This window comes from Gallinula chloropus (genome assembly GCF_964237585.1).
Source record: "Gallinula chloropus genome assembly, chromosome: 4".
NCBI classification, from domain to species: domain Eukaryota; kingdom Metazoa; phylum Chordata; class Aves; order Gruiformes; family Rallidae; genus Gallinula; species Gallinula chloropus.
Genome location: NC_140088.1, coordinates 38,396,030 through 38,420,464, shown reverse-complemented (window position 1 = coordinate 38,420,464; position 24,435 = coordinate 38,396,030). Strand labels below are relative to the sequence as shown.

Sequence of the window (24,435 nt, the reverse complement as noted above, 5' to 3'; positions counted from 1 at the left end):
GACAGGTCTTGAAATTCAACCTCTGGCTGTCCAGCACTCCACAATACTCGTCCACATCCCCCTATTTATTTATTTTTGCTGGACTACAGCCCCTCCTTATTCAGCTGCTCTTCCTACAGTAGCCATTCAGTTCTTGTGGCCCTTCTCTGTCTTCTCCTGTGTCTCACTTGGGATGAGGACACTAGAAAGGCACAGAAACATGGTGCACACTGCAGCATCACTTCCTAACTCCTTCCTTATAATTCCTAAAGTACAGCTTGGTTCTTGAGCAAGTACTACTGAACACTGAGCTGATATTTGTTTGGATTCACCGTACCTTCACAAACTTGTTTCTGAATGGCAGCAGTCAACTCAGAGCCTGGTACTACAGAAGGTTAGGATTGAGGAGATGGTTGGTTTTGATGGTTTTTGGGGGGGTTGAGTTGGTTTTTTCCTTTCCCCTGTGTGCACTGCCTGTTTTTCATCTGTACTAAATTTTATCACTTATAGATCGCTTGGACGATTAGCAATTCAAGGTCTTTCTACAAGTCAGCCCTCATGTTATTACCCCAAATAACTCAGTACCATCAGCAAACTGTCCAGCAGTAATTTTCCCATGCAAGGATGTCCTCTCTTGTCCTGTTCTGCAAGAGCCTTTGATGGATATCACACATGGGCCACTGTCCAGTTTTCTCAAAAAGCTCTGGAGCTCACCATGGAATACAGCCACTGCTTCTCCTCATCTGCTGCTTGCTACCTGGTACTGCCCAGGCTTTTCCTTGTTCTTTTCACAAACTTCTCTGTGCTTTTATCAAAGAAGTCTTTTAAAAGGCCAGTGTAGTTTTCCTCTGGATATGGAAAGCAGTCATCCCAGAACTGTACTGTGAATTACTCTTAAGAAACTGGGGCTGGTCTTGTCTCCAGAGCAATTCCTTGCTTCTGAGGAGGGGCTCATCACAGAAAGATGCTGCTTGGGTAGAAATTCCTTCTGTCTAGAGGCAACTCTGATGCTGCACTGTGCTGGCATGTCTCTCCTGCTAGTCTCCAATTAATCTCCTTTAACTAATTGTTAAAGTCTAGGGCATTTTTCCCCAGCCTGGCTTGTCCCACCACAAGGACACCCACCTCTGGCTCAGTACTTACACCACAATTCATATCTATAGCAAAGCTGAAGTCATTTTGCAAACTGGTTACTCCCAAAGGTTAACTCCCTAGAAAATTGCATCTTCCACCTCTCCTTGGAGTTGGCCCTTTCCTTACTGCTGGAGTGTAGCACCTTGCCCTACCAGCCCGACTATTTCATTCTCTCAAATGAAAAAACAAACCACCACACACCAACAAAACTTCTGAGCACTTTTTTCAAACATTCTTCCTACAAAACAAATTGCAGACAGAGTTTTAGACTTATTGAAAACTCAAATACGCCCCATTCTAATGAATTTCCAAGAAGAAACAGTGTCTCAGAAGGAATTATGACGAAGAATTGTCTACAATGGGCAGTGCTTTTGAGCTCTGCTGTGCTTTTAGCACCTGTGTCATAATGGTCTTTTGAGTAAGATCTGTCTCGGGGAGCTCTGAATAGCCATTTCTAGAGAAGCAGTAAGAAAACAGCCCTACTACTTATGCAAAGAGGCTGCTCGAGTCTCTCAGTGCATATTGCAAAATCCTCCCCCTTTGCATTAGGCTGAGAATCACCAATGTCACCATACGGCAACAGTACCTTTACTCCTTCGCTTCCTTTTCACATCCTAGCTTTGGTTCAAGTCTCTGCTTGCCTTTTCCATACATGGAAAAAATAAAAACAAACAAAAAGCAGACCCAGAAAAAATAAACAACCTCCTAACAAGGACAGCTTTACTGCAGGAAGCTTAAATTATAACTGAAACCAAGAACAAAGCCATAGTCACGTGCTTCCCTTAGTCTGCCACACAGCAAGCAGATAATTGGAAGTTATTGGAGGGAAAAAACAAACCCAAGACACACACCAGCTTTTCTGAAACCGTGTTTTCTTCCCTTTAAAGGGCAAAACCCCACCACACACTGTGTTGGAATCTCACTGTAACTACAGGTTTGGCGCTGCCATGCCCCTGCCTGCGCATCTTTGCACAAGAGAGAAGCTCTTGTGACTCAGTGCAGAAGCATCCCAAGTCTCCTGCAGGACTTCCCAGTGGAGCTGGGAGCTCACTGCCCATAAAGGCACAGCCAGGATTATCACTAGCGAGATACATGGCAGGAGACAGGACACGGTCACTGCCCATAGTGGATGAGTCTTTTGGCAGGCACTTGGAAGGGGAATTGTTTGAGATATTTTTTCTGACAAGTTCATACACAGTAATCGGGGTGCACCTCTCTTTTGGGTGCTCAGCACCCCTAAGGAATTCAGGGACAAGAGTAAAGATGGCTTTTCCCCATTTACACAGTTGTGATGTAAGGAGCGAGGTCCTCTCCACCTTCTTGTAGGAGAAAGCTGGGCTAAACTGCCTCAGCTTATATCGAAGCCCCAGGCAACCCTGCCTCTCCCAGACAAACAGCTGGCAGAAATGAAGCTGTGCACTCACCTTGGGGTTTTTGGCAAACCGCCCTATTCTGGTGTCTCGGATGCTGGTTATATCCAAAATTTCCATTTCCTACAAGAGAATAAGGACAGGGCAGATTGAGGAAAGACAAAGGTGGAAAGAAAGAAAACCATTACAGAGCCCTCAGAAGCTGCAAAGCAGGTCTCAGGCAGCGCCCTTCATGGGGGGAGCCCTCCCACCAGAACCACATCAGCTCCTGACAGCCTGGTTGACTAGTGTGGAGGTGGCAGGGTCTGCCACAGGGTCCTGCTGGGGGCCAGCCCAGAGGCTTGGTGTGGATTGCTGTGAGCATGAGACGCACACGGGTTTATGTGGGGAAACCGCCCTGGTTACAGCCCATGTGAGAACACAACCCGCCCATGTTCTCAGCCTGTCTTTCGCATCGCTGCGTTTCAGTGGAGGGGCTGGGCTGGAAGGCAGGCAGGACCACCTCCTCCCGGGTCACTCTCAGCAGACCTCCACCTAATCTGTTCTGAAGCACTTCCCACGGGGGACATTTCCTAGGCAGCCCACCCCACGTCCTCACGACTGCCTAGTTCTCAGGTTTATTTTGTTTGTTCTTTTAATATCCAACTTGAATTTCCTTCCTCTGTTACTAATTTGTCTGCTCACTGTGGATCTGGAGAACAAATCATACTCGTTGCAGGAGATATTTTCTAAGTTCACAATAAGGAACAATGCAGATACCATGTCTTCTGGCTGTATCCCCATTTTATTGCCAAGTGGGATGGAAATTTTACCCCTACCCCACTCCCTTCTGAATCCCTGGTGTAAAAGCAGTGCAGTTTCTCTTCCTTGGTGTTCATGGCAAGCAGATTTTAAGAGGAGTCAGCCAGAGAGTAATAAGCCACACAAATTCAACAAACTACTGACCATAGCACACCATGCCCTCTATCAGCCCATCTCTTGTCCCCAGTTGCTGTGCTCATGCCAGCCTGCACACGACCTTCACAAAGCTCTTTCCAACAGCCAGCAGTTGCCCACCACCTTTCTTGCTAGCTCACACTTCTGAAGATGGCCTCAGAGAATAGGAAAGCTGCCAGACAAGTGTTTTCCCAAGGATGTAGAACAGGTTGTTGCTCCACTGTGGCTCTCAAGTTTGCTTATAGTTTATTTTAGGTGCTAATCAACAGCATTTTTCAGGAATATGAGACACCGTCCCCCAGCCATCATCATGTCAGCTATGCTTCCTCACCCCAGGTCATTACACCCCTTGTACCACTAATGTAGTGAAACAGCTCACTTTTGGTGAGTGGCAACAGCTCCCCTTGCCCCATTTTGTGTACCTCCTCCAGTGCCACCACTTCTTCCTGCTGCCTGGAGCCCTTATAGCAGAAGCTGTACCACCAGGAACAGATATTAAGAGGAATGAGAGGGAGAGAGACAGGTGAAAGGAGAGCACTTCTAGAGGGACGGGACAGCCCCAGCCTTGCAACACCACATTCTCAGAGGATACAGCTGTGTGGCAGTGCCTTGTTCCCATTGGTACCAGGGCTCAAACTTCTGAGAAGGCAGAGATCACCAAAACACAGCAGGTCTCTTGGCCAGGGCCCTGCACAGGACTGTCTTTATCTACTATGCTTCTTCAGCATGTAGGTCACGAGGAGGAAGTAGAGCTGAACCACAGCTCTGCTCTGGAATGCAGAAGTAAGCCCAGCCTTCTACCTCCATCCAGCAGATCTCTTCACGCCTGGTTGTTACTCATCAGCAAGGAACTGAAGGCTCTTTCCTAAGTTTGCTGCCTGCCTCTCCTCTGGCAGCCTGCAGGTTTCCTCCAGCAGCACATACACACCAGCCTGGCCTGAGAGGAGAGCAACTCACTCTCCAGACCCCACACAGCCTCTACACCACTAGTCACTACCTTCTGTCATTAAAATTTTGAAACCCCCTAGGCAGTTAATTAGAACAGAGGCTGCCCATGAGGCACATGTCAGCTGAAGTAGCATACATCTAGCCATCGTCTTTCCAACTGCAGCGCTGTACTAGTGGGGAGAATCCTTTGGCATGCTGGGAAACAGGGATATCAGTACTACTTTTCTCTGAAGAATATCTAATGACCCCCACGGGTGGGTGATTCCAGCATGACAAGCACAAGAAGGCCACACTCATCTCTGGCACGCTCACAGCTTCATTTCCTGCTCTTTTCTGGAAGTCCGAAGACAGACAAATTGCCACTGAATAAGCAGGTCCTTTGTGGGGGGTTTCCTGCTGTGTGGAATGACTGTGAGAGTTTGCTCCTGAGTGCAGCACACAAGCCTGAACTGGCTACTTGGGGACCAAGCCATGAAGTAGAATCATAGAATAACCTGAGTTGGAAGTCTTAGCACTTACCTGATTCTGATAGGTCCAGTATAAGTAAAAGCCCTTTGGATCCACTCGAAGAATCACAGGAGAAACAACTGCTGTTTCCTAAAAAAAAAAAAAAAAAAAAGAAACCCACAACAAAAAAAAACACACAAGGAGGATGGCACCTTCCTGGACTTGGAGGACCCATGAGACATAGGATTTCCAGTTCAAATACAGACCCAGCCAGGTGAATCATCCTCTGTGATTCATGGAAGTGAACCAGATGATTCTGGCACATCTCTTGAGTAACAGAAGCTGATCTCTGCTGAACTCGCACTCACTTATCACTCACTGACCCCTCTCACTTAACACTACAAATTCAACTACAACAACTCTCAGGAGGTTTCTATATAATGAATTAAGATGATAAAGTACCTGGAGCTGCTTTCACTTGAACTGCCTTCCCTCCAAGGCACCTACTTTGTTCTACAAGCTCCAGAAGGAGCCTTGACCAAGCCAAGACAGCATTCATCCTTCATCTACCACCTAGGCCCTCGTGCTAGTTACCTGGGCTCTCTGCAGAGAATGAGGGCTTAGTCAAGAAAAGCTCAAGGAGGGGCCCATCTAATACAGCCGATGAGTTTGCTTTAGGGGTTGATTCTTGAGTTTCATGGACTAGCTCTACACAGACTACGGAAAGCAGCAGCTATTTAAAGACCCAAGCTACAGGCACTAGGCTGGATGGAATGCCTGGGGGCTCTTGAGCCCCATACAACAGGCAGACCCTCCAGAGCAGAACCAAAGCAGGTATGGAAAGGAGACACAGGCTGCCCAGAGGCTGTGTGCTTTGCTTTGCAATAATGACACTGCTTTTGCATTTTCAGTTAAAGGTGACTTCATGGACGTTTTCAAGACAGCACCCACTCCCATCTCACACACAAAGAGATGAATTAGCACAAGCTCTTTGGAGACAGAGATAAAAGAAGCTTGGTGCCTCTACTTGGGTCCCAGCCCATTTGCTCACTTCATCTAGATGATTCCTCACTACATTTGAGGTCCAGTGCCACAGAAGACAGGATCACAAGGTCTATCAGCCATTTCTGGGAAGGCTCCAAATTCATTTCAAGAAGCTCAAGTACCCAGCTACTGAGGCTAAACCAGTAATGGAATTTTGAAGCTGTATTTCTCACTTGGCCTTGGGTTCTTCAGTTAGTTATTGAACTTTTACTTCACTCTAGAGCATACCTGGGACCTTCACCAGATTCAGTATTCTCCATTAAATTGCATGTCTTCTCCTTTCACTCCCTGCTGTCTCTCTCACGCTGTACTAGGACAGTACTGATCTGCACAGCATGTGCTCAGGTTCCCAGCACTCTCTGTTAGCTCCTGGAACACATGGCCACAAGCCATGAAGAGCTGAACAGGCACCATGGCACTACTACTGCGTATTGAGCCAAGTTTCGAGATTAACCTTATCTCCTCCAAAGCAGCTTTCTTGAAAGTAAGTTGAGGCTGCAGTAAAGGCTGCTAGCCTCCTGGTCAGGGATGTGGATAGCTGCAGGGTGCAGGTACACTCTCTTACAGGTGGCTCCTGACAAGGTAGGAAATGGTGAACTCTACAGAAGGTGGTCTGGCAGCCAAGCTGGCTGCTCCTCATGCTGTGGAGTTCAACTCTGGAGCAGAATGCAAGCATTATCTGGTGACACTCTGTAATCCAGGATCTTCAAGAGAAACATTTTTGGTTTCACTGTGAGCACTAAGACTCAAGACAGAGCCAAATCTCTAAGCATCTGCTCTGCTTAAGAGGTCAGCTACCACATCATCCCCTACCTGAGGTTCTGAAAGGGTTCCCAAGCTGGTTCTGGAGTAGGGCTGACCTCCTTTAGCCTGCTTGGCAACCCCACTCACTGGATGCTAAACAACAGCACAACTGAGCCACTCCATACCCCAAGATGATGCAACTAATTCAGTGGGACAGGTAAGAAGAGTCCTGTCTGTCAAGAGGTCCTACCATGCTCTCCTTTAGAGAGTACATTACAAATGCCAGACAAGGTGAAAGAAAAAGTGTAGCTCTGCTGTTCTCAAGAAGCTGTTAGGTACAGTGAATGCTCTGGCCCAGTTCCAAACTGGACAGAGTGATGCAAGGAGCCAGACTGATCTACCTTCATTTCTTCACCTCAGGTAACGTGGAAGGATTTCAAAACTGTTACCCACAGCGTGGCCAGATCAATTCAAAGCATAAGACAAAAAACATTGCAGGCCCACAAGCTCTAAAGAGCAGCAACCATGCAGCCTGGAGCTCTTGAGACCATCCTTTGCAGTCTGCTCTAACTGTGGAGTGGGAAAGCACGATGAGATGGAGTGACGTGACCAGAAGAGCCCACTTGTGGAGAAGGTTTCCATTATTGTGGGAGGTCAAGTCTGTAAACTACTTAGAAGAGGCGACCTTTTAGGAATGCTCACAAATCTGTAAACCTTAGGGGAAAATCGGCACAGGTCTTGAGCTCCCAACTCCTATGGTTGCAGCAGCGAACACTTAGTGGGTCTTGGAATCCCAGCTTGACTCACCTGGGGTTTCAAAGCAGCCTAACCATTCCAGGAATTCCCACAGTGAGGCACTTAACAGCTTCAAGTTTTTGGCAAAGTGGTCCCCGAGGACTGAGCATGGAAAGTCAGCAGCAGTTTTAGACAAGCTAAGCTACTGGTTTTCTCAGAAACCAAATCCCTGTCCACCTTCAAAGAAGCCACAAGTGCATTCTGCAGGTAGTGGCTCCACTGTACCCCGGTATCACCCTCGTGTTGATGTACAGCTAGTGAATAACCACAGCAATACCCCAGCCCATATTCCTCAGCATCCAACCTTCCCATCTGCTGTACACTGCATTGCTACCTTGCTTCTCAGTGCCACTGGACCACCCCTGCTTATGCTGCATGCAAGCGATCCGCCTCCCCCGCACACAGTGCCTTGGGACTTCAAACTCTGTTCCAGCTTTACACCTCCAAAAGTAAGCGCTGACCCCTCCTGTGCTGCTGCTGGAGGATCCTGCTAATGTGGCTCATTTTCAATACCACATCAAATGTTCCCCCCCTCCCCAGGTCCCGGTTAATAACAATAACCTGGCTTGTGCCCCCCCCGCCCCCAACCTTCAACCAAAATTCAGGTTCAACTGCAGGCAATTTACTCCAGACAGAACAGACGGGCAGCTGCTGTCCTCTTGCTCAGGTATGTGGGTATTAGGGTGGATACACTTTTGCCTCCTTAGAAAGTGAGGCGGGGGACTACTGCGGTCAGATGAACTTCTCTTCTGCTGCTCTACACATTCTTCCCCTCACAACGAAAGGCAGAGCCTGCAAGCCAGGTGTTTAAGGTACAAAAGGACACTGAGTTGGAGGAGGAAGCAGATTTCTGCAGCACCCTCCGAGGCTCTGGCACTGTTAACACACAGGCCACTTGCTGCTGGCCCGCTGCACTCTGGGCAGCTCATCAACCCACAAGCCGGACAGGCGTGAGAGGACGTGGCTCACCCCAACCCACTCCAGCAACAGGGCCGTAAGAGGAAGCAACTTGGAGCCTGATTTCCTCTCCATCTGCAGAGTCCTTCAGCTCTAGAATGAATCCTACCCCTCATGCTCTGCCGGACAAATCTAAGGCAGCACATGCCCCTCACCACAAGCAGACTCTCGGCAGCGACCCAGCCCTCAGGAAGGTGGTCACACACACAGACAGGACCCTGGGGTCCTACACCAGAGGAGCCATGCATGCAGGCCCAGCAGCACACTCCGCTTACTTTCAACCTCTGCAGTGACAAGACGCCACATCGCCAAGTCCCAACACACACATAGCCCTTTGCACTTACTCCTCACCTCTCCTGTCCTCAGTTCGCTCTCCCCTATCCAGACACTGCTGCTCTCACGTCTGACCCGCAATGTCCTGTCCCCCCCACACTGAACAGATGCACCCAGCCTCCCCACAAACCCTGGCCAAAACCCGGTAGGTGCCCCATCACCACGCACGCAGCCTCACAAAGCACAGCCCCGGTACTCACATCATCCCACTTGAAGAAGTGCTCGCCCTTGGACAGATACTCCTTCACCTCCGGGGGCTGCAGGACAGGGGTAAGCATGGACATGCTGTCCCGCAGACGTGCTCCTCAGCTACCAGAAGCAATAGTAGCAGCAGTGTTTGCTCCTCCTCAGCCCCCTCTATCTCTGCCTCTCACATGGCAGGGCGCTCTGCCATGGCTGCTGTTGGCATCAGAATGCAAACAGCTCTTATATCCCAGCCAAATTTAGGAGGGGCAGGGAAAGGCAGGCGAGGACCGATGAATCTGCATTGTAAATCAACAGCTCTCCAAGCAAGCACGCGGAGCTCAGCCCAAGGTCACCTAGAGGAACGCCTGCGATGGGTTGAGATGCCGGCGTGGGCCGTCAGGCATGCACACCGCCTCTCCAGGAGGGACCCACTCCTCGGAGTTGTACTTAAAGTTTGTAACACTTCCGCAGTGGACTTCCTTAAATATTCTCCTTTGACGAAGTGCAGGCTTCACGAGCTGACAAACTATTTCAGCAGATGTCGTCTGCTGAAAGCTACTCACAGACTGCCCCCTTCATGGGATGATCCAAATCTCACGCAAAACAAACCTATTCCCTGCTGCGCACAGACTCTCACTTCTGGGGCCACTTGCTTCACTGTCCAGCCTCTAACTTCTTTTCTCTTTCTCCTACAGGTTTTTCTGCTTGTCAACCTGAAAAGTGAGACAGATCAGCAGAGCAGACAGAAATTCCACTGGCAGATGAAATAAAACGCTCACAAGAGTTCTCAGGACAGCAATATTCTCTGGATTCACTTGGGTCTTCTACAGATGCTCTGGGAACACAGGCCGGAAGAGGTGTAGTCCTGGGGGCAGTCTTGTTTAATGTATCCAGGTAAGGGGATGGAGAGCACCCTCAGTAATTTTGGTCAAAAGCAAGTTACCCTTGAGCCAGCAGTGTGCCCAGGCAGCCAGGAGGGCCAACTGCATCCTGGGGTGCATCAAGCACGGCACGGCTGGTCCAGGGAGGGGATTATCCCGCCCTGCCCTGCAGTGGTGCAGCCTCACCTCCAGTCCTGGGGGCAGTTTTGGATGCCACAGGACAAGAGGGATCAGAGTGTCTAGAGGAAGGCAACAAGGATGGGGAAGGCTCTAGAGGGGAAGGCTTACAAGGAGAGGCTGAAGGCCCTGGGTTTGTCCAGCTTGGAGGAGGCTGAGGGGAGACCTCATGGCGGTCTGTGGCTTCCTGCTGAGGGGAGCGAAGGGGCAGGTGCCCATCTCCTCTTTGGTCACCTGGGGTAGAACCTGAGGGAACGGTGTGAAGCTGCACCAGTGGAGGTTTAGGATGAATGTTAGGAAGAGGTTCTGTCCTGAGAGCGGGGTTGAGCACTGGCACAGGCTCCCCAGGAAAGGGGTCACAGCAGCAAGACTGACTGAGGTCAAGAAGCGTCTGAACGATGCCCTCAGTCCCATGCTCTGATTGGCTGGGCCTGTATGGAGCCAGGAGTTGGACTTGATGATCCTTACAGGTCCCTTCCAGCTCAGGGATTCTATGATTCTAAGTTTGCAGATGACATCAAATGGGGTGGAAGTGTCCATCTGCTGGAGGGAGGAAGGCTCTGCAGAAGGATCTGGACAGGATGGATTGATTGGTTGAGGCCAACTTGATGAAGTTTAACAAAGCCAAGTGTACAGTCTTGCCCTTGGGTCACAGCACCTCCAGGCAACCCTACAGGCTTGGGGTAGACTGTCTGGAAAGATGCCTGGCAGAAAAGGACCTGAGGGTGTTGGCTGACAGCTGACCATGAGCCCAAGAAGGCTGACAGCATCCTGGCTGAAGTCAGCAGTGGTGGCCCAGCAGGACCAGGGCAGTGACCATCCCCCTGTCCTGGGCACTGATGAGGCTGCCCCTCAAACGCTGGTTTCAGGTTTGGGCCCCTCACTACAAGGAGGGCATTGAAGTGCTGAAGCAGGTCCAGACAAGGGAAATGGAGTGAGGAAGGGGCTGAACCACAAGTCTGAGAGGGAGCAGCTGAGGGAATTGGGTCTGTTTAGGCTGGGAAAGAGAAAGGAGGCTGAGGGCAAACCTGCTCATTCCCTGGAAGGTGGGTGTAGTGAGGTGAGGCTTGATCTCTTCTCCCAAGTAACCAGCATCAGGCTGGTCTCAAGCTGCATCAGGTAAGGCTTAGATTGGGTATTAAGGAAAATTTCTTCACTGAAAGAGCAGTCAGGCCTTGGACTAGGCTGCCCAGAGAGGTGGTGGAGTCACCATACCTGGAGGGGTTCAAAACCTGTGTAGATGTGGCACTCCAGGATATGGTTTAGTTGACAAGGTATTGGATGAATAGTTGGACTTGATGATATTAGATTCTCTGATTCTATAAAACCATGAAGGAATTCCTTATGGACAGCAGAGAACAGGGACTCTGGTGGCAGATGTCCACTGGTGAACCAGGAGAGTGGCCTGTGAAGAGGGCTGACATGGGGAAGGGTAATTTTAATCAAAAAAGCAGATCCCACCAACTAATTAGAAGATAAGTGCGCTACACTTGCTGTCCTAGATTCCCAGCCACACAGAGGGATTTCATCCTTGTTGTCTCCTATGAAAATCAAGGTGTGGCATTTGATGCTGCTCAAGAGGGAAAAGATACTGCCAAAAGGAACGTTGATTCTGAGAAGAGAGGACAAAGAAACTCCCACTGCAAAGGGAGCCAGCTGCATGGTTTGTTGCTTCTTTCCCACCTCTAACTTACGTAGCTAGACAGGGAGACCAGTGCTTTGAAGCAGACTGGACAGCTGGGAAGGCTGGCTGAAGGAATCCTAAGGGCATTCTCAGGTGCTAGTGGTGTGAGACAGGAGAGATGAAGTGGACCTGCAGCAAGTGCTCCGGCTGTAAAACCCAAAGATGGCAGCAATTACCAGCGAGACGCCTGCTGTAGAAAGAGAGAACCTGAACAAACCCAACATCTTCTGTACATTTCTTTCAAGGGCTTCTCTGCTAGGAACAGAAGAACTTCTGTGTTTCCAGCTACCACCGAGTTTCCTGCACTTGCTAACATTTTGCCAGGCACGACACTTTCCAAGAACTGGCTATCTGAGCTAAGGCTGCTGGCTCTGTTTCGCAACCTGAGGTGGCTTACCCGGAGCTGTGGCTGCTCCGCACGCGGGCGGAGCCTGGGCACATGGAATCCATCGCCTCTGGTCTCATAGCCAAGCCACACTCATGGTATTAAGCCTCCTCTGCACGCTGCAGTGACACACGCTCCTCTAAGCACCGGGATACTCCAGGCCCAGCCAAGGCAGCATCACCAGGACCCCCCTACTCAGAGAACGTTGTTACTCGCGAGCAGCAAAGCGAGAGCTGAGAGCGGCTGCCCCGATCTCAAAGGCTGAGTTGGAAGCAGTCAGGAATGTTTGCAACAGCCTGGGACATGGCACAAATGCCAGTGAAACGTCAGGCACCGCTGGGTGCGCGTTGTTCTCCAGGATCTTCTTGTAAGCAGCTGAGGAACAGAGCCTGAAGCCTAGGTCCCTACAGAGAAAGGTGGCAGGAGGCTGCAGAGAGGAGTGAAAGTTCTCTCTGCCCTCACCTGATCCCTTCGGCAAGGCCAGAGCAGCTTCAGGGCTGCTCAGCTTTATCCTCTCCACAGCTGTTCCCTAAGCTAAAGAGCATTCATCTGAGCTACAGTCCTCCCACCCTCTGCAAGACTAGAAGCAGGCCTTGGAGATCACGGCAGTGAAGCAGTGAGAGATGGGATGAGCTTTGCCACCTGGTACTGCCAAGAGCGGAGGGACTGAGATCAGGCAGCCACAGCCACCGGTTCCAGTGGCCCGTCTGGTATGTACCACAGTTACCCTCACATCTGTTTCCTGCCAGAGCCTCCCAGAAAGGCTGCTTCTGCCCTCCATTCGCTCAGACCTGGATATTCAACAGCTTTGTCTCATTACGATCCTAAAGTAAGGAAGAATCCTGCCACAGCTTTACTTGCTTGTTACTCAAGGTCAGCTTTCCATAAGGGGTGAGCCACTAAATTTAAGCCCCACCCTGACCAAACCCAAAGAGCAGCACCCAAGCTAGCAGCTGTCCTGTGAGGCCACACAGCACATACATCAACTGCCAAGAGCCCCGCTTGCATAAAGCTGAAGCTCACTTCCTTTTGCATAACCCAGCCTCCTTATCTTTCATTTCACACTCCTTGCTCTGTGTGTGAGCTTCTGTCCCTCATGTGAAGAGATGGCTGATGGACCACCGATAGAATAAAGGAACTGTCCTGCCCTCTGCTGAGAGCTCTGATAGTAGAGCAGGCAGAAGTAGCTGTATTTATTCCAACTACCCTTTATTCTCCTGCAAGGCCCATCACCCAGTGCATACTCATCCTGTATTCCCTCTGTGCAGGGCCCTGTGTCTCCCTTTCAGCCCTTACTGTCACCACTGTGCATCCCACCACCCACTCAAAGAGTTTGGATATGCAAAATCTTCCTTTTTATTTTCTTTCTTTTCTTTTTTGGAGACTCCTCCATATCTGTCCTACCTATTCAGCAGCCCCTACCCCATAAATAAAGTGCCTGCTGAAGCAAGATAGCCAGCGTTACCCTTCAGAGATTTTACAAGGCAGGGTCTGCAGACAGTGATTTAAGGTACACTATTAAACCACCTTGACTGGGTGGCTCCCAAATTATAGCAAATTACCTTATAACCTCAACCCCAACCTGTTTCTAGCACAGACCAAACCTACACACCATCTCTTCCAGCTTTGTTCCATTCCAAGTCCACTTTGCAGTGTGTAATGCTGTCCTCTAGTGAAGAGCTCTGCTACTGCACACCCAGCCTTTAGCACTGCCCTCAAACACCAGGAATAAATTCACAGCTAAGGAAAACCGAGTTCATCCCGCTGCTCCTTTTTCTGTTCTACCCTCTGAGCCCTGGGAATCCCAAAAGGATTAACGACACCATAGGACCACAAAGGCCAGTATTTTCTAACCAGCCCCAGACAGGAGAACTGCTGAGCACATGTGCTGGGGCATATTGTGTCCTACTTTGAGCCCACACCAGAAAGCAGAGGATTCATGACAGCTCTCAGCTGACAGCATGACTCTCCAGCGCCATCCGCAGAGGTCAGAGCAGTAGACTACAGCACAGAGAGACAAGTGGCCACAGACACCACAATGCCATAAAAGCAGTGAGGCCTTGTGTGAAACCCACCCCAACACAGTTTGACCAACCACCAAGATGTGGTTATGTCCATAGTTAATGGTTTCCCAGGCAGGAATATGTTATGCTTCCTGCAGTTTCCAAACTGCAGAGCTGAGTGATGCAAGCAGATTACACATCATTTAAACCCCCCCATATGTATTGCTTTAGCAGTACCATAGAATCAGAAAATGGTTAGGGTGGGAAGCAACCTTAAATCCACTCCCCCTGCCATGGGCAGGAACACCTCTCATCAGACCAGGCTGCTCAAGGCCCCATCCAACCCAGGCATGTACACCCCCAGGAAAGGGGCAGCCACCACCTCCCTGGGCAACATGTTCCAGTGTCTCACCACCCTCATACTGAAGAATTTCTTCCTAATACCCAATCAAAATCTACCCCCTTCCAATTTAAACCCATTCCCCCTTCAGCCTCAACCTTCTGCTCTTCCTTTCCTGACTGCAAAGGTCTTTGCACACCATGTTCCAAACTCTTTACCTCCTTGAGGCAAAATGCACTTGTGAAGCAATGACTCACTCAAGTGAATCCCACAGGAAAGAAGCCCTTTTTCAACAAGGCTGCAAAGTCAGGCTCAGGTGGGTTTGCTGGTAGATCTATGGCCTCCACTGTTGCAAGTGAAGAGTTAGACAATCAGATTGGCACGCTTTTCAGGCTGAGGACCACTCTCAGCCCACCCCACAAGTTTCTCACTAACCTCTTCCTAGATCACCAAAGCTGTTGGTTGATTTGTGTGGGTTTTTTCAATCTTAAAAGGTACCATGGCTCCAGGGCCCACAGAAGGCACACACCAGCAATATCCCCAGCAACTACAGAACAAAGCTAAAGGGGCAAGACCTCCTCCAGGCACCGTCCTTCGATAATCACCTGGGGATGGGACAAGGGGTTTACATCAGATCCAAAAGTGATGAAGAAACCTGGTTTGCTGTTGCAGAGGTTTGCTCTGTTGCCACATCACCACTGCTCCCAATACCACAGTGTACGCAGGCAAATCAGGACTCAGCTCACAACCTACTGAGCACATGGATACACATGCAGCCGGGGACCCACTGCTCTGAGGGACTCATCCCCTGCACCCTGGGCAACATGCCCTTCCTTTTACCCTGGTCATTGCTATTTGTGCCTTTCACACAGCTTTTCTAGCCCTCATGGATGCAACCAGGGCAGTGTATTTTTAATTATCTCCTATCTTTCCAGAGGTCAAAATTAGGTCTTGGAAAATTATTTTATTTCATCACATTATCAAGCCAGGAGCAAACACCACACAAAATTACTACAGATTCTTCACAAAGACCTCTCAGGAACACTGCATACAATCCAGCCATGTTTTTTTGGTTTGTTTTTTTTTTAAAGAGCCAGATAAACTTGGGAACAGGAAAAAGCAGCAAATGAATGGAAATCATTACCAGAGCACAGGGAGGATCTCTTAGCAGGGCATTCTGTGGCATTCATGGTGAATGAATGGCCAAAGGCAGCAGCATGTTCATGAGCTACATTGACAAACATGAGGCTGGGTGTACTGGTGGGAACAGCAAAGGCTCAAAAGGTGTATCAGAGGAGGCTGCTGCCTAATGGGACACGTTCACAAGAAGCAGTGCAGCTTCCCAGACACAAACACCAGCTCTGACACATGCCACCCTGTTAGCACTCAGGGCACACACAACTGGGGTAGGTGTCAGATTTGATTTCACAATTTGTGGTCTTTGAGATCCTGGAGAACAGCCACAGTCAGTCCCCAGGCTGAGATGACCACCATAGTTACTGTTCAGCTGACAACCATGCATGCACCGTGGTGCACAGACAATTGAGGAACAGCACTGTTACACAGCCAAAAATGTTTGGACACCTCTGCTGGAAGGGAATACATCCACATTACCAAACCACTGGACCTGGAAGTGGTTTCCTGAGCAGAACGGCCAGCGGCTTGTAACATGAGATTCAAAAATTTCTCTGAAGGGAACACAGCATTATTAAAGAATCCCACTTAAACTCATTGCCAACAAATCTTGCCCCTTTTCACAGGCATACGACACAGTAGGACTGACTTTTCTGCTGGCATTTCCTATGCTTTCTGCTCCTGGAAGCATCAGAAGAACCTCTCTCCTAAGGCTTCACAGCTCCATTTCCAATCGCAGCCTGAACCAGGATCGCACAAGTGTGAAACCAGTAAGATGTAACAAGTAAAAAATCAGCTCCAGCAGAACTAGGAGAGGTTTCAGGCTGCTATTTTAATTCAGATGAATAACCCTCCCTTGCACAGGGTTATCAACTTGAGTCCAGCACATGTTCCTCGTTCAGCTACCAAAGCCAAGCTGGCAGAAATGGAAGAAAGTCAAGAGTAACAGCCTCCTTTGAATCTAATTTTCTGTTCCCTGTGATGAACAGCTACTGTGAGATCAGGGAGCATTATCACATTCAAAGCTACAGTATCACAGCTAGGATGAAAACCCATGTTGACCCTGTATAAAAAAAAAACAGTTAAAACTTCATATTGCCTTTGTGTACCTCAGCAAGAACCCAAACTTAAGCTAAGTCAAGCTGACTTCGAAGACTGGACAAGCTATTGGGTCTAAGCAAGAGTCTGGCTGCATTAAGAGCTGGCCCCAAAGATGACAGGAGCAATGGTCAGGCCCCACCTGGAGTACTGTGTCTAGTTCTGGGCTCCCTGGTACAAAAAAGACAGGGATCTCCTGGAGAGAGTCCAGAGAAGGGCTACAAAGATGATTGAGGGCTTGGAGCATCTCCCCTATGAGGAAAGGCTGAGTGAGCTGGGGCTGTTCAGCCACAAGAAAAGAAGCCTGAGAGGGGATCTGAGCAATGGTTATCAATATCTGAAGTGTGGGACACAGGGGGGCATGGCCAGCCTCTTCTCAGTGGTCTGTGGGGACAGGACAAGGGGTGATGGCCTCAAGCTGGAGCACAGGGAGTTCCACACCAATCTGCAGAAGAACTTCTTCCCAGTGAGGGTGAGGGAGCCCTGGGACAGGCTGCCCAGGGGGGTTGTTGAGTCTCCTTCTCTGGAGATATTACAGACCCGTCTGGACGCTGACCTGTGTGACCTGTCCTAGGGACCCTGCTTTGGCAGGGGGTTGGACTCAATGATCTCTGGAGGTCCCTTCCAACCCTGACAGTTCTGTTAATCATGCACAAAAACTACAGGGACAATCACAAGGTAGTGCAACTCCGAATAACATGGTGCCATTCTCTAAATACTACAGGCTGTATTTTCAGACAAGCCGTGTCAGCGCACTCCCATACACAGATGTGAGCAAATACTACATATATATGTGTATCTGCATGCATCAGAGAAGCACAACTCACACACTCACTCTCCACACCCCCAAAGGTGGGCAAGTTCAGCTTCAGACCATGCAAACCAGAGGCAAAGATGCACAGTCAGACTGTAGCGATTAATCACGGATGTCCTGCTGCTGGAAAGCAGTGGTTATTTTGGAAACACAGCCCTCAGATATCACAGGTCGTCAGATATTAAAGGGAAGGAGGGGGGCTCATGCACATTTCCTCCCTGCAAAATGAATGAAACCCTGATTATTTTTTTTAACTCTAGATTCCTGAGTAGAGTTACTCACAACCAACAGAGCACAGGTTCACAGCCAAAGGGAACCTTCTTTCAATTTATAACCCCCCAACATTCACCCTCTTGCAGTCCTGCTCTTACTGGAATGAAGGCAGCTTTCCTCTCCACTAACTGATGTGTGAAACCAGCTCAGAGTGCTGGGCACCTCTGGGACTAGAGTTTAACATTCCAGCAAATGGCAAAGTTTCTTCTTCCAGTGAATGCCCAGGGCACTGCCAAGCCACCCCATCAGCCTCTTCCTTGTTTCAGGAAAGTGTCATGGAAACAGCAGGCCAAAGAAGATTTATCTGTGAGAACTCCATGCCTCCAGAAAGCTGAGATTTGTCTTCACTCAACAGCACACCCAACATCAAATTACACCAAAGCGAAGCAAAGCTTCCAAGGTGTTGTGAGAACACGTCTGCCACAAAGTCAGCTCCCCACTGTAGAGTCTGAACCATTCACCTGCTTACAGGAGTTTCTAAACATCGAAAATAAAATAATGAATCCTTCTCAGACATACTTTTCACTCTCAGGAGTTCTCCCACCAAGGAGACCTTCAACAGGCGAGGCTGTCCTGCAAGTAGGACTCACTCCTTGCACTGTGCAGGCAGTTCACAGGGTAACAAACTGGCTCAAAACGGGCATCACCAAGTTGACGATACAAGGTTGAAAGTGCTGATGCATCACAACCCTGAGATATCAGGTTTCTGCCCAAGGCCTCTATCCTGAGCAAAGTGAGACCTCTTGCCATCGTATCTCAAGTTAGCATCACTCACACTGTCTTCCCCGCTCACCCTATAACCTCAGTAGATCACTTCACAAGTCACCACACGACAGTGGGTTGTGCAAACTTCACTTACCACAATTAAATCAGAAGCTGGAGGAATTAAAAGAACATCCCCGACCTCCCACCATCTGTTACTGGATTAACAAGAGAGACAGCACCTTCCCACATAAGGCAGAGGAGATTTCAAAGTGTGAGAGGGAAATGCCAAGGAACAGGATCCGATTCATTGCAGGCTCCCAACAGGAGACCGGAACACCAGTGGGAAATGAGGCATATTGCAGGCAGCACAGCGTGAGAGACTGTGCCCTGTCAAAAGCAGACACATTCTCTATGACAGAAGGCTCAAGCCCAGCAAAGTATTTGCTCAAGGACTTCAGCCAAGAAAGAGAGATGAATTTAAACATACCTACTCCATCCTTTAAGGGTGAGGAGGCAGGTAGGCAGACCTCATCCATCTCCCCTCCCTGGCTCACCAACGTGAGCAAGGAGACAGTATAAAAAGCAACACACAGCCAGTAAGTGTTACGATTCTTTACACAGTCTATAACCTGCCTGGAGAAGTCACGCAGCTGGAGGCACACACCAGGAACAAAAGCCAGGGCCAGAGCCCAGACACAGGGCTGCAGAGCACCGTGGCAGCAACTGTGAGAGTTGCACAAATAAACCTCAGTGGAGTGATCACACCACGCCAAATGAGCTGATCACTTCCAGGGTGTCGCATCAGATCGCCTCGTAATGACAGGCACAGGAAGGAATGGTGGAGCAGCTGCCTTTGCCAAACCAAGAGTGGGGGCAACAGACTGTGGGAAGCAATCCAGTCCATCCCTTGTCCCAAGGCAGGGTTGGCTGTGGCGTTTATCAGCTCTAACAGACATTAGTGCAGAGCACTTCTGGAGGGCTCCATTGACAGCAGACCCTCAGCCACCTTCTGGGCAATCCAATCCAGCACTTCACTAGCCTCAGAAGCAAGGTTTATACAGAGGTAATGTCTTGGGCTAATAATCTTCCCTTAATTAAGTCTTCTCTGTCCTGAAGCACTAGATGCCATCCACTGAGGCCGCACATCGGAAATCAATAACACAAGTTTATTTAGCTACATCTGCCAGGGCCCTGGGAGAGCAAACAAACATCCCCCTGCGACAGGCAGCTGCAGAATTCAAGCAGCACTGTTCAGTCAGGTAGGTGGAACACCAAGCCTCCAACAACCTGCCCCAGCACTCGGGTTTTCAACTGAACACAGGTGCAAGGCAGCAAGCAGCAGGCTCCTAAATAAATCAGTTTCTTAGTGGGTCCTTAGGCAAGAGAAGTCAAAAGTTAGAGAAGCTTATAAACAAGAAAAACTCTCTGAGAAAACTCATTTGGGAGCTTTGTCTGAGATGTCCACTGACTTGACAAGACCTCCGAGCTCTGCAACCCAGAGCAGAGCTGCATCATGGGGACCTGCTCAACACACAGCTTGTTTTTCTGCTAAAACCCAGATGACAAAGCAAATATCATTATTGCAGTTCTGGCTTCCTGGCTCTCATTTGCCTTCATGGGTGGCTGTTAGCAAGGAACTAAGTTTAGGAACAGAAGGCATACGCCTTCTGGCAGCTGCCTGCTCTTGAACAAAAGGACCTGGAGGGAAACTCACACCCATTTACTTGTTCACAGGGAAAATTAGGAAGGCCGGAAGGAACACTGAATTATCTGAAGCCACGCTTTCTAGCTTGAGCAGCTTTACCTGCTCCTGGAATCCACATTCAAACGATACCAAGTATAGCAGGATCTCAGCCACATCACATTAACTATCTTTGCTGGGACTGCTTCTGCAATTCTTCTGCATGTCCTTGCCATCCAGGCTGCCAAGACCTCCACTGATGGAAAAGGAGTGCTACTAACTGCTGGATTTCTAAACAAGAGCTTTGGTGAGCAGAGAGCAAGGCTGGGGGCGGGGGGAGCAGCACCAGTGGAAGAGCAGCAATCATTTGCTCAGAGATTAGAAAAAGATTGGTTTCCTTCCCAGGAGAGGGGAAACTAATTTTGGGGACATGGGACTAAGATATGCAACTGTAACTGCTTTTTATTACACTGGTGCCTACCACCTCACCATTTCCTTTTGCACCTGTTTCTTGGAACAAAGAAACAGCAGAGGGAAAGGCCTTGTGGGAGGTAGAAATTCATCATCCTTTCACCAGAGGCAAAGATAAATTGCATCAGTGGCACAGCCAGAGGAGATCAGAGGCAGCATGAGGGTTTGGAGCGAACCCATTTCTGCACAGAGAGTTTGAGGAAGAGCTGAGCAGACACCAACGGCAGCCCAGAGGCTGTGCCTCTGCCCATCTTCACAACGTTCAATGGCAGGAAGACAAAAGGCCAGCAAGAATGGGAGTAGAGACTAGCAGCTGAGAGGATGGATTAAAAGCAAGCTGAAGATTTAAGAAATCACGACAGACAGAGCATGTCCAAACTCAGTCTTTACAAGTACATAACACAGAGACTGAGGAGCCTCTGACCTCAGCTCTGAGCTCACAGAAACGTACATAATGCAGAGGAAAAGTGTGCTGAAGTCCTGATGAAGTTACACATTTTTTCTTTTAGATGCAGAGAAAAGATGGAGCAACAAACAGCTGCTGAATGACATATGAGGAGCACGGGGAGGAAGGGCTGGAGCAAGCCACCATCAAGAAAAAGCCTGGAAAATTAGAAGTTTTGTAGCAATTACTATAAAGCAAAATGTACTGCTTAAACATATACAACTGAAGGGAATCCATGGATAGAATCTATACAACACCAAAGAGGATATTTCCATGACTCAGGAAAACTTTGTCAGTAGGATGCCATCAGCAAAGGCTCTTCAGGTGTACAACAGACAACTTCAACAAGAAAAATGCTGTCAAGTGTAACAGATCTGGGCAAGAGAGACAAGGAGCCCATAGAAAAGTCACAAACCCTCCTAACAAGTGTTTCCTAGACAGACTGGGTTATGGCAACATTCCATAAACATTATTTCAGGAGGACAGAGCATGTCCTCAGCTGTAGAATCACAGAATGGTCAGGGTTGGAAGGGACCTTTAAAACCCACCCGGTCTAACCCCTCTGCCATTGGCAATAAGACCCCTCTGCCCTGAGCAGGGAGTGAAATCACTGCTACCCTCTCCGGTGCTGGGCAAGAGAGCTGTGGTGGGATCTACTCACTCCTGTAGCAACACTGCAGAGCTACAGCTTGTGTTGCTTTAGGTGAGATGCACAGGGGGCCAAAGACAGAGGGCACAGCTACCCAGAAGCTTTTAGCCAACACAATCTACCCCTTGCCAAAGCCCAGTTATTTTGCAGTTACTCCCTTTTCTGCCTCAGTGATCTTCACAGAACTGCAAGCTCCATGCTTCTTCCTGCAAATACTCAGAGGTTTTCCCTTTCTCTCCCAGCCCTATGCATTCTTCCTGCTATTAAGGGTAAAAATTAAATGCTATTGTCAACAGTCACTCACTTCCTCTGGTGCCTTTCTCAGTGGTAGTCATTTCTCCAGCTGCTGTCACCCTCTTCCAGAGCTTCAGCTCCATGCTTATAAGAGATTTTCTGCTGCAGCACACCTGCCTGGCCTAAGATTTAAGGGAGGAGGAAAAAAAATGAGGAAGATCCCTCTGGAAAGTAAACATCTCACACAGGGAAAGAAATAAAAAGGCTAATCCTTATCCTAGAACAGTTATTTAGCTGTCTCCAGGCTGCATCAACGCAACGCTGTGCTGAGGGGCTGGCGCACGGGGAACAAGGTGGATTCAAACCCTAACAGCACTAAAACAGGGCTAGATTATCCCCGCGGGTCCAGGATGAGCCCAGCCTGCGGGGAGCTAAAGCTGCCGCTCCCCGGGGCTCCCCGCTCAGCCAGGGCACCGCAAAACCGCGGGCAGCAGCATCGCATGCCCGGGGGCACCGACACGTAACCCCCGCGGAGAAGAGAAGGCAGAGGGGGAACCTCCGGACCCGCGCGGCCCCGGCGCCCCGCCAGGGAGCCATCGCTCCGGCCTGGCTCGGCGGGACGCCGCTGGCCCTGCAGGCCCCGGAGGCGACCGCAGCAGCGGGCAGAGCCCCGAAACACCCTCACCCACGTACCTGCCTACCCCCGGCCCGCGCACAGCAGGGGCCGCGGGGTACTAGAGGGCCAGCAGGCAGGCTGGCCCCTCAGGCCAGGCAGTGCGGGGACCCCCATCACCTCCATCACCCCCCCCCCCCCCCCCTCGGGGCCGCCGCAGCGCGACCCCCCGCCAAACCCACACACGCTGCACCCACCCTCGGAGCCGTCGCCCCTTTAAACGCGGCTTCCCCTCCCCTCCCCGCCGTGCGGTGCTGCCCCTTTAAGCCCCGCCCCGGCTCCCGCCCGCGGCCGGCCGAGCCGCCGGACCAGGGCGGGCCGCGGACAGGGGCACGAGGCGGTAGCACCGGCGGCGCGGGCGGGCAGCGCCATGTCCTGAGGCGGGCGGCGGCGCGGAGCCGGGCCGGGCCCCACCACGGAGGGGTCGGTGGAGCAGCGGGCCAAGGGCCGGGCCCCCATGAAGGAGAAGGAGGCGGGGGCGGAGCGGGGCAAGCCCGCCACTTACACCGGGGACAAGAAGGCGCGCATGGCGGCCAAGACCAACAAGAAGTGGGTCCGCCTGGCCACCGTGCTGGCCTACGTCCTCTCCGTCTCGCTGGCCGCCATCGTCCTCGCCGTCTACTACAGCCTCATCTGGCAGCCGGTGCGCGGCGGCGGCGGCTCCTCCGGCCCCGCCGCCACCGCCACCTCGCAGCCGCGCGCCGCGCCGCTGGGCCCCGCGGCCAGCCGCCTCCCCGCCCCGCAGCCCGCCGGACCCACGCCGGAGGCTCCGCCGGCGCCGCCGCGGACGGGCCCCGAGCCCGGCCTCGCCGAGACGGACCGCCCGGACGCGTCACCGCCGCCGCCCGGGACCGAGGCCAGCGCCGCAGCGCCGCGCCGGGTGCGCGGCAGCCCCTGAGGCGGCCGTCAGCGGTCCTTCACCCCCCCCCACCCCGCCCCGGGCCGGGTAGGAGGCCGAGCCCGGCGGACGGCGGGGTGGGGGGAGAGCGGCCGCGCTGCAGCCTGGGAGGCCGGCGCCAGCCCGGGGAGGGGGGCTCGGCGGGGAGCAGGGGGATGCAGCGCCCGGGCTCGGCGGCGGCCGGAGACCGGTGGTGCCGCTGCCCGCGGTGGGATCGGCTGCTCGCCCCTGCGCGCCGGCCGCGCTTGGCGCTGGGGAGGCGGCACCGCGACCCCCGGCGCGGAGGAGCCCCGAAGAGCTCAGGCTGGAGACTGACCCGGCGGGAAGGAAGCGTTTCTTCTCGGCCGAACTGCGGTATATTTCCCTTCCCGCCCCCGTTCTTCCTCAAAAAGGAATTTCGTGGCTTCGTTTTTCCCCTCGCCGGGGCTAGCTTCTCCCTTCGAACCCGCATTGAGTTCCTGCGCTATTTATGCCGGTCTGTTACCTATAAAAGGATATCGGTGTCCAGAATTCCTCACTATTTACAGGATCAGCTGGGAACAATACGAATTTAGAGGGTGTACTCCGTTGTTTTAAGTCAAACCGGTTTTGTTTAACAATGACCATAAACTTATTTAAAACCGTGTGAAAGGTAAATTGACTTGTTTACTATATTAAAATATTTTCCCAATATGAAAGTCTCTGTAATGCACTATGTTCTCTTTGGCGGTGGGGAGCACAAATTGGGAGAAATGTGGCACTGGAAGAACTCTCTGGGTAGCCAAATGGTTTGCCTACTGTAATGGGCAGCTGTGGCATAATAAGTTGTTGATTCATCTGTCGTTGGTCTCTGTAGGTGAGGCTGGAGAAAACTCCGTGCATGTCTAACTTTGGCTGATCGTGGCAGCTAAGCATTGGTGGTGAAAGGTTTGGTCTTTCCAGATGGAAGCAGGTGGAGCTCTCCTGGTGGGCAGCTGTGGCAGTGGCTCAGACAGCTGTGCTCTCGCCTGCGTGGGATGGCTGAGCTTCCAGACCCTC

At 50.9% G+C, this 24,435-nt stretch overlaps 2 protein-coding genes across 3 annotated transcripts in view; one reads left to right on the top strand and one right to left on the bottom strand.

The window, feature by feature from the left end:
- PLCB2 (phospholipase C beta 2) overlaps positions 1-8,971 on the bottom strand; it is a gene marked incomplete at its 5' end in the record, with an annotated part of 47,813 nt that extends 38,842 nt beyond the window's left edge. The window contains 3 exons of the mRNA XM_084262657.1: positions 2,538-2,606; positions 4,887-4,964; positions 8,888-8,971. Coding sequence (XP_084118783.1) covers positions 2,538-2,606; positions 4,887-4,964; positions 8,888-8,971 — 231 coding nt within the window. The remainder of the gene's footprint in view (positions 1-2,537; positions 2,607-4,886; positions 4,965-8,887) is intronic.
- A 13,857-nt stretch (positions 8,972-22,828) lies between these two features.
- Positions 22,829-24,096, top strand: INAFM2 (InaF motif containing 2). 2 transcript variants are annotated; one of them, XM_084262984.1, is made up of 2 exons: positions 22,829-23,163; positions 23,215-24,096. In XM_084262984.1, the coding sequence occupies exons 1-2, from the start codon at positions 22,978-22,980 to the stop codon at positions 23,416-23,418; spliced, it is 390 nt and encodes a 129-aa protein (XP_084119110.1). In that variant the 5' UTR covers positions 22,829-22,977; the 3' UTR covers positions 23,419-24,096. The 2 variants fall into 2 exon arrangements, with proteins under 2 accessions (XP_084119110.1, XP_084119109.1); XM_084262983.1 differs by having other exon boundaries at positions 22,829-24,096.
- Positions 24,097-24,435: the final 339 nt, after the last annotated feature.

Coding starts and splice junctions, on each gene's coding strand:
- INAFM2 (XM_084262983.1), top strand. CDS start 22,978: ATGAAGGAGAAGGAGGCGGGGGCGGAGCGGGGCAAGCCCGCCACTTAC.